Source organism: Mizuhopecten yessoensis, unplaced genomic scaffold, assembly GCF_002113885.1.
Source record: "Mizuhopecten yessoensis strain PY_sf001 unplaced genomic scaffold, ASM211388v2 scaffold3755, whole genome shotgun sequence".
NCBI lineage: Eukaryota > Metazoa > Mollusca > Bivalvia > Pectinida > Pectinidae > Mizuhopecten > Mizuhopecten yessoensis.
Genome location: NW_018405203.1, coordinates 257447 through 267051, shown reverse-complemented (window position 1 = coordinate 267051; position 9605 = coordinate 257447). Strand labels below are relative to the sequence as shown.

Sequence of the window (9605 nt, the reverse complement as noted above, 5' to 3'; positions counted from 1 at the left end):
CAATGTCATCATCATCAATATCATCAATGTCATCATCATCATCATCAACACGTCATCATCATCAATGTCATCATCATCAATATCATCAATGTCATCATCATCATCATACCATCATCATCATCATCAATGTCATCATCATCATCATCAACATCATCATCATCATCATATCATCATCATCAATGTCATCATAATCAATATCATCAATATCATCATCATCATCATCATCATCATCATCATCATCATCATCATCAATGTCATCGTCATCATAGAAACTAATCATTCATCATCATCATCATCATCATCAATGTCATCATCATCATCAATATCATCAATGTCATCATAATCAATATCATCAATATCATCATCATCATCATATCATCATCATCATCATAACATCATCATCATCATCAACATCATCAACATCATCATCATCATCACCATCACCATCATCATCATCATCAATGTAATCATCATCATCATCATGATCATCAATGTCATCGTCGTCATAGAAACTAATCATTCATCATCATCATCATATCTTCATCATCATCATCATCACCACCATCACCCCCTCCTCATCCTCATCATCAACATCATCATCATCATCAATGTCATCATCATAATCATCTCTTTGTCATCATCATAGTCAACATCACAAACATAAATCAATTCTTTCACTTATCGTCTTCGCCGCTGTTGTTGTCATCATTATCAGCTTGCAGTGTCATATGTTCTCCTCCATCAAATCTCTTTCATCATCCTTATCATCATCATTACTAATATGAAATAATTTATACTAATATACTTTATTTATCATCTTCATATCACCAAATTTGTCAATACATACACAGTACAAAAACATACAAATTTACACTAATAGTTCAATTTAAGTGAAATGTTTAATTAGGAATTGTTTGTTTTTTCTTGTAGAATAAGAATATAAAAGCCAACTTCAGAAAAAAAGTCAAGCCATTTACACTTGAAGAAGGAACACTTTATTATAACCACAAAGTCCATGGCCCTCTCAGAACTGTGAAACCAGATGAAGTCCAGATCATCCTTAGAGCATGCCATGAGAGTCCCATGGGAGGACATCAAGGAATCCGCAGAACATGGCAGAAGATCAAGTCAAGATATCACTGGCCTGCCATGCAGAAAGAGGTTAAACAGTTTGTTGAAGAATGCGACCCTTGCCAGCGACAAAACCGACTGTTCAAGACCCCGTCAATTCTACACCCTATTCCAGTGAAGAATAAGGCATTTAGTATGCTGGGTATGGATCTTGTTGGTCTACTGCGACAGACATCAAACGGAAATGTATACATAGCTGTATTAACTGACTACCTGACAAAGTGGCCAGAGGTGAAAGCCATTCCTTCTAAGGAAGCAACTGAGATTGCTACTTTTATCATTGAAACCGTTTGCCGCCATGGATGCCCTGAGGTGATCCTTACAGACAGAGGCACAGAGTTTTGCAATGAGCTAAATGACAAGCTATGCAGCCAATTATCCATAGAGAGACGGGCCACAACTGCCTACCATCCCCAGACCAATGGCCTGACAGAGCGGTTTAATCAGACACTTTGTCATGCCATTGTTAAGTATGTTAATGCGACACAAGATGATTGGGATACATACTTACAACAGATTGCATTCGGAACCAGGACATGCATACACGCCTCAACCAAGGAAACTCCTTTTCATCTGACATATGGAAGAGAGGCAGTACTCCCAGTCCAATTGGACATACCCACAACTTTGTCTCCTGAAGCTGACATCAATGCCGACGACTTCCAGGAGCTGTTAAATGACAGAGCTGCATCTTTTGCAGAACTATTGAACTTACAGAACATTGCTAAGGACAGGATCAAAGAGGCACAAAAGAGACAGAAAACTCACTATGACAAAAAGAACAAAAGAAAAGAGCATGTAGTTGGAGACAGAGTCTTAATCCGAAACAAGAAGCGAGTAAACAGGAAAGGGGACCAACTGGCAACAAAATGGGTCGGACCTTTCGTTATATCTGCCTGCATCGGAAAAGGGGTGTATAAAGTAGAGGAGAGAAAATCAAAGATAAACATAAAAGACATGAAACTGTATAGACAGCCAACAAAACAGAGTAATGGGATTCCAGCCAGAGACAATAACAAAGCTGAGGAGACCACTGGAAGAAAAGAAGAAGAGACAAAGACTGCAAAGGGCGCAAAAAGAATCAAGAGAACTCATAGAAAAGTTACATCTGACAGATCAACTGAACAGAAACAGGCAACAAAGAAAACAACAAAGACAAGAAAAAAAATAAAAGTTCTGCCATCAGAAACAAAGAAAGAGAAAAGAAAGAGCAATGCTTTGAACAGGAAGGCCACAGAACCGAAAACAGAATCACATCTGCTAACACCTACCAAAGGGATACTTGAGCATGTTAGGACAATGGAGAGCAGCACCAAGCTGAAGGCATTCCAGATATGCAGCAAAGCCTCGGTACAACGACCAAGCAATCCTACCGATGATGCTGTTGCTAAGTCACCAATCCTTTCTATTATCATGGAGGCTGACAGGAGATTCGGGGAGGAGGTTGAACTTTGCCAGAATGCTATGCTTTCTTGGTATATGACTGCAGATGTCGACATGGAATTAGTCAACACACTGGATGCGTTCATGTTAGCTTCAGCAATCCTGACAATCTCATTCCATGACAATATTTCAATTGATGACATGCTCAAGACTATACAAAATGTACCTACTTCAGCATTACCAGCTGACTCACCCTGCAAAGTCCTCAAAACTTCAACAAAAATGACAATTGGAAACACAACACTAGAACGGAGGGACCTGTGTACACTTTATCCTGATAAGTGGCTGAATGATCAGGTAATTTTATAAACAAGCAATGAAAATCTTAGAAAATATTATGATACATTAATATGTATCAAATAGACAGGTATTGAGACATACAAAACATTTCAAGCATCAAATGTAATTTAGTGATACCACCAACCCAACAAAATACTGGCTATTACAAGAGGATATGATGTTGATAAAACTAAAATGTAAGAACAAGCTCTGCAAATTGGTGTATGTTATAAACTGGAATTAAAAAAAAAAAATGTTTCATCAAATTATTGCAGAATTTGCAAAAGTGACTTGAAACAACTATTCCTTTTCTACAGGAATGTGTCCTTATTATATTCATTGCACCTGTTTTAGGTTATCCACGCCTATTTAGGAATTTTGAAGTCAGATTTCAATTCCGTCCACCACAAAGGATGCTATGTTCTTCCCTGTTTCCTGGCGACTAAGTGGGAGGCAGGGGAATGCAATGCTTGGCTGTATCCAAAGGTAATTTTCTAACAAATAATTTATTTCATTGAAGTCCCAGAAAAATGAAACATAGTATGTTTTTTATGTTTAGATTTCAAAGATGAAAGGCATTGTCAAGGATACAAATACCTCTGTGTATTTTTATACCTATACTTGATAATTGTATGACAATTGGTCAAAATCTTTTCAGAAAAAAACCTCAAAAAGTAATTGCAAAAAATCTAAACACAAATGTTTAGCCCTACCAATCAACAAAACAACCACCATGGATTGATAAAATTGATAACTTGTTTTATGATGCATTCTCATATCTGATTGACAAGAAGTTTGATGATAATCAGTTTAGAAAACAAGTCTCTAAAACAACTACAGAGAATTTTACTTGTATATATATGAACTAACAACTAAATAAACAACATTGCTTTAGAGAAATAGTTGGAATAAAAGGACATACTCTTGACCATCACATTGGCAGTATTTATAGATAGGTCATTTTCATGCAATGTTTCTCAAGAACAATTCTGATTCAATAAGAAATAAAAACAATAACCCCAATGTCCTCATACAGGTGCCATTGGAGACATACCAGACTGTATTGTTGCCCGTTTGTCACCAGCACCACTGGTTTCTCCTGGTTGCCTCCATGGAGACTGCTACCATCTCTGTGCTCGACTCCCTTCCTTATGCAGGAAGAACACAAAGATTCAGCAATCATTGGAGGTAAGAACTTAATCATTAATGTCTCCTTTACTGTTCTTAAAGGATATCACTATGCCCCCTCAACAGATCTAGAATGGGTCATCTTGTCTATTCTGCTTTTTAGCTTTCAACCTCGTTCCCTTGAACCAGAAGTTGAGTGTTCATTAAGTTTCATATGTGGATACATGTTAAGGAGTGTTAGAGGGAGTGTAAATCAAATGTAGGATATTGCCTTCTGTATTGTTCACAGCAGTGGCATTTACTTGATACTAAAAGTATTAAAATATCATACTTCTTCTTGATCGATACATCTCAGATGCTACTTTATCTTAGCATCAAGTATAGGTCACTGGCATATAGCTATAGTATCCACTTCAGTAAATCACCTTTACTTTTGCATCCATTTTCATCAAATCTGGAGCAGGGACATGTATATATTCACAAATATTTTTTAGTCTTTTTTATTCTAGAAAATCTGTATTTTTATAGAATGTTTGCAATACATTACTTTCAGAGTCATGGAATAAAAGTAATTTTTCACTGTAAAATTTACATCACTAAACAGTATGTCTATGACCAATCTGTCTATTGAAATTTTACCATTATAATTCACAATAAATTGTACTTTATGCAGTGTATCAGCCTAAAGATTTTATTTAAAAATAATATAAATCATTTGTCTAAGGTGTTTATAATGAAGTTGGATTTTCAAAAAATAGATCCCCAAAATTATTTCCAATTTTAGTTTACAGAAGACATAAAAATATTTTTACAATACAGATTTTTCCATAAAACATAAAAATGGTGATTTTCATTGAATGGTATATACACTTCAGACACTTCATGAGTGCCAGAGGGGATAAGAGGACATGGCAGACTGGAGAGGTCACTTCCAACAAACAGACAGATGGAAACTCCTGTGGTGTATTTGTCTTGATGGTAAATATATAATTTCAGCATTCATTTTCGATGTATTAGTGGTTTTTGAGATAGCATGAGTGGTGAACGTGGTGTCAGAGAAGGTTAAAAATGTTAATAGTATGATTGAAATAAAACATAAATTCCAAAAATAAAAAAATGTTTCTGGGACACAAGTACATAATTCCTTAATACAACACAATGGAAATATGTTGCTAATACACGGTTTCTTTTGCATATAAATCAGAACTGTAATTTTAATTTACTAAATAGGATCAATAGATCATTAATAATCATGGATTTATAAAAAAAATAAAAATATCTTAATGAATATTAATTTCTTAATTTCAATGTTTATAATTTTGTTAACATTTTGATCTTACAGAATGCAGAGGCAATTATGGAAGCAACAACACCCTTGATAATGAGGCAATGTCATGTTGGATTCTTCAGAAAGTATGCCCTTAAGAAGCTACTACAGAGCCCATCTGGAGCAAAGAAAAACATCCTGTGACTTGCCTTTTTGTACAAACACGGACAAATCTCAACGGATCAGCCAGTGTGGGCAGTGTGATAAGTGGGCTCATCCCAAGTTTTTGGGTCTCCCGTCCGACAAAATGCAGTCTCCAAGCCTCTGTGTGTTTTGTTAGTGTAGCACATGTGTCACAACATTGAATATGAAACTAGTTCTCAATATTATAAATTGTGCCATGGTGCGTCGTCCATCCGTCGTTCGTGTCAACTTTTCCTTTTAAAAACTACTAGTCATGAACAACCCACGATACTTAACTTGGTCTGGAGCACCCCTAGGCTAAGTGCATTCAATTTTGTATAAATGGTGGGTGTGGCCCTCCTGGGGGCAGAGGGGCGGGCCCAATAGGGGGAAAAGGGGGAAAACCTTTAAAATTCTTCTTCTACCATTGGAATAAAAACATTTTATTCTGATTTAATCTGGAGCATCTTTGTGCCAATATGACTCAATTTTGATTAATTGTAGGTGTGCCCTACTTCTACTGAACCATTGGAGGGATTTTATGTAATAAGAATAATTTCCCATGGTTGCTTTATCATCCAAGTGAGCGATACAGTCCATCTGGGCCTCTTATTTATTGGTAAATTATAAAAAAATATTGTTTACTATGTCAATACCAAAAATGTTCTATCCCAATAACATAATAAAGTATTTAATTTATTAAAGAAGTTGTTAAAAATGTTACTTTGTTTCTGTTAAACATGAATATATATTAAAACACTTACTTGCATTGGTTTGTTTTATATGCTGTTTTTAATCAGGTGGTGAAACCTTATCCTTTTAGCAATATTCATTCAATTTCAAATATATCATATTTATAATAGTTTTTAAATAGATTAATTATATGTGTTGAAACTGTCACAACTCAGAGATCGGAATAAAAAAAATGGTGGGGTTGTATATAAAGTATCCGGGGGACGGGGAATTGAATATAGGTTGGGTAATGACTATAACATAACTGTAAATGTTTCTACTTGACTCCCCAAATGTAACTGTGTCCAGCAATTGAAAATTATTTTGGCATCATTTCCTGGCCCCGGGGTGGGGAATGGTCCGGTAGGGGTGGATTAATATTCCCCTGTAATGTCCTGTTCAAGTTCTGAACTCAATTGGAAAAAAAAAAGAGAAAAAAATAATTTCAAAGGGGGTTACTTTTTGGTCAGGGATAAAAAAAGTATCCGGGGGACGGGGAATTGAATATAGGGTGGGTAATGACTATAACATAACTGTAAATGATTCTTCATGAATCTCCAAACCAGTGTTTAAAAAATATTTTGGCATCATTTCCGGGCCCCGGGGTGGGGGATTGTTTGGGTAGGGGTGGATAAATATTCAACTGTTACATCATGATCAAATTCTGAACTCAACTGGATAAAAAAAAGAGAGAAAAAATAATTTCATAGGGGGGTACTTTTTGGTCAGGGATAAAAAAAGTATCCGGGGGACGGGGAATTGAATATAGGGTGGGTAATGACTATAACATAAGTGTAAATGTTTCTTCACGACTCTCCAAACCAGTGTTTAAAAAAGATTTTGGCATCATTTCCGGGCCCCGGGGTGGGGAATGGTCCGGTAGGGATGGATTAATATTCCCCTGTAATGTGCTGTTCAAGTTCTGAACTCAATTGGAAAAAAAAAAGAGAAAAAAATAATTTCATAGGGGGTACCTTTTGGTCAGGGAATAAAAAGTATCCGGGTACTTTTTGGGAGGGGGGACTTTTTTTGCGGGTTTAAAAAGAATCCGGAAACTTTTTGGTAGGGGGGACTTTTTATGCATGACATCGGATAAATACTTCGAGATAAACGCGGTATTCGAGTTAAAATAGTTCGAAATAACACGGTTCGACTGGAGTTCTGGAATACACCAGCAAATCTACTTAATGGTGGGGTTGTATATAAAGTATCCGGGGGACGGGGAATTGAATATAGGGTGGGTAATGACTATAACATAACTGTAAATGTTTCTACTTGACTCCCCAAATGTAACTTTGTCCAGCAATTGAAAGTTATTTTGGCATCATTTCCGGGCCCCGGGGGTGGGGATTGTTCGGATAGGGGTGGATAAATATTCAACTGTTACATCATGATCAAATTCTGAACTGAATTGGATAAAAAAAAAAAAAAATATTTCGATGGGGGGTTTTTTTTTGGTAGGGAAAAAAAAAGTACCCGGGGGGTGGGGAATTGAATATAGGTTGGGTAATGACTATAACATAACTGTAAATGATTCTTCATGAATCTCCAAACCAGTGTTTAAAAAATATTTTGGCATCTTTCCCTGGCCCCGGGGGTGGGGATTGTTCGGATAGGGGTGGATAAATATTCAACTGTTACATCCTGATCAAGTTCTGAACTCAATCGGATAAAAAAAGAGAAAAAAATAATTTCATAGGGGGTACTTTTTATACATGACACCGGATAAATACTTCGAGATAAACGCGGTATTCGAGTTAAAAGAGTTGGAAATAACACGGTTCGACTGTAGTTCTGGAATACACCAGCAAATCTACTTAATGGTGGGGTTGTATATAAAGTATCCGTGGGACGGGGAATTGAATATAGGTTGGGTAATGACTATAACATAAGTGTAAATGTTTCTTCATGACTCTCCAAACCAGTGTTTAAAAAATATTTGGGCAGCATTTCCTGGCCCCGGGGAGGGGGATGGTCCGGTAGGGGAGGATTAATATTCCCCTGTAATGTCCTGTTCAAGTTCTGAACTCAATCGGATAAAAAAAGAGAAAAAAATAATTTCATAGGGGGGTACTTTTTGGTCAGGGATAAAAAAGTATCCGGGGGACGGGGAATTGAAGATAGGTTGGGTGATGACTATAACATAACTGTAAATGTTTCTTGATGACTCTCCAGACCAGTGTTTAAAAAATATTTTGGCATCTTTCCCTGGCCCCGGGGGTGGGGATTGTTTCAACTGTTACATCATGATCAAATTCTGAACCCAATTGGATAAAAAAAAAAAAAAAAATATTTCGATGGGGGGTTTTTTTTTGGTCAGGGAATAAAAAGTATCCGGATACTTTTTGGTAGGGGGTACTTTTTATGCATGACACCGGATAAATACTTCGAGATAAACGCGGTATTCGAGTTAAAAGAGTTCGAAATAACACGGTTCGACTGTAGTTCTGGAATACACCAGCAAATCTACTTGCACGCGGATTATATAGAGGACGTTACAACATCAAACATATAGTTCTAAAGCACACCGAGTAATCTAGCTGAGCCATCTCTGGCCACTCCAGCCGAGGCCTTGCATTGTCTATTTACCCAGATGCTCACATTCCTGAATCTCGAATACCTACTCTGAACTCTGAAACTCCATATGAAAATCTTCCTAAAGTACATGTAACAACCATGTCACAATACTTATTCATTAGCATGTACCACCTGTCTTGTATATATGTTATGAGACACGTGCAGAGATGAGAAGTAACTTTCTGCCATTAATTCGCAAAGTTCTTATTTTTCGTTAGTTATCTCTTAAGTTAAACGCTATGACTGATCAAAAAATTAACTCGCTTATCATGTCATGAAATATTATAAGGTAATAACAAGGTTAGTAGCATACACAGGAGTACCAAATGGGGGAAAATATACGCCCTTTCCGTGGCAAAGAGAGGTACATTTTATCCTTCTGATATCTAAATGATAATAGCTTACTCATGGTATGTTTATTGTAACTCAAACTTATCTTTGAAAAAAAAATAGGCGCAACGTACAGTATTTCTTGGCGATGAGGGCGGCTGCAGTAGCAGCGGCACCGATGGCGAAAGCTGCAGCGAAAGTGGCGCCGGAAACGGCGGCGCTGGCGGCTCCGAAAGCGGCAACGGCGGCGACACCGACGAAGAAATTCAGCATAATGTCTGTAATATATAAAACACAATAATGATCGAACGCTAATACACTAACGCTGTATAGGTACAGTCTATGTCCCATCCTTCCCCTGTACGTATAAGCACAGTGTATCCCCCCCCCTATTATTTATAGGTACAGTGTAGGTCCCCACCCTCCCTTCTTATATATATAAGTACAGCGGATAAAAAGATAATCTACTGTTGTTGTTTTTTTTGTTGGTAAGTGTATGCATAATGCATATGATATACAGCCAAGACATATATTG

The 9605-nt window shown here is 36.9% G+C and overlaps 1 protein-coding gene across 1 annotated transcript; it reads left to right on the top strand.

Moving 5' to 3' along the window:
- The first annotated feature begins 633 nt into the window (after window positions 1–633).
- LOC110447997 lies at window positions 634–5452 on the top strand. Its single transcript, XM_021494009.1, has 5 exons — window positions 634–2871; window positions 3208–3339; window positions 3890–4041; window positions 4857–4959; window positions 5324–5452. Exons 1-5 carry the CDS (start codon window positions 1084–1086, stop codon window positions 5450–5452), a joined length of 2304 nt encoding a protein of 767 aa, XP_021349684.1. The 5' UTR covers window positions 634–1083.
- Window positions 5453–9605: the final 4153 nt, after the last annotated feature.

What these genes read in the sequence shown, in the direction of transcription:
- LOC110447997 (XM_021494009.1), top strand. Translation starts at nt 1,084, where the DNA reads ATGGGAGGACATCAAGGAATCCGCAGAACATGGCAGAAGATCAAGTCA. An exon ending in AGATTCAGCAATCATTGGAG is followed by an intron (nt 4,042 to 4,856) that starts GTAAGAACTTAA and finishes TATACACTTCAG; the next exon opens with ACACTTCATGAGTGCCAGAG. An exon ending in GTGGTGTATTTGTCTTGATG is followed by an intron (nt 4,960 to 5,323) that starts GTAAATATATAA and finishes TTGATCTTACAG; the next exon opens with AATGCAGAGGCAATTATGGA.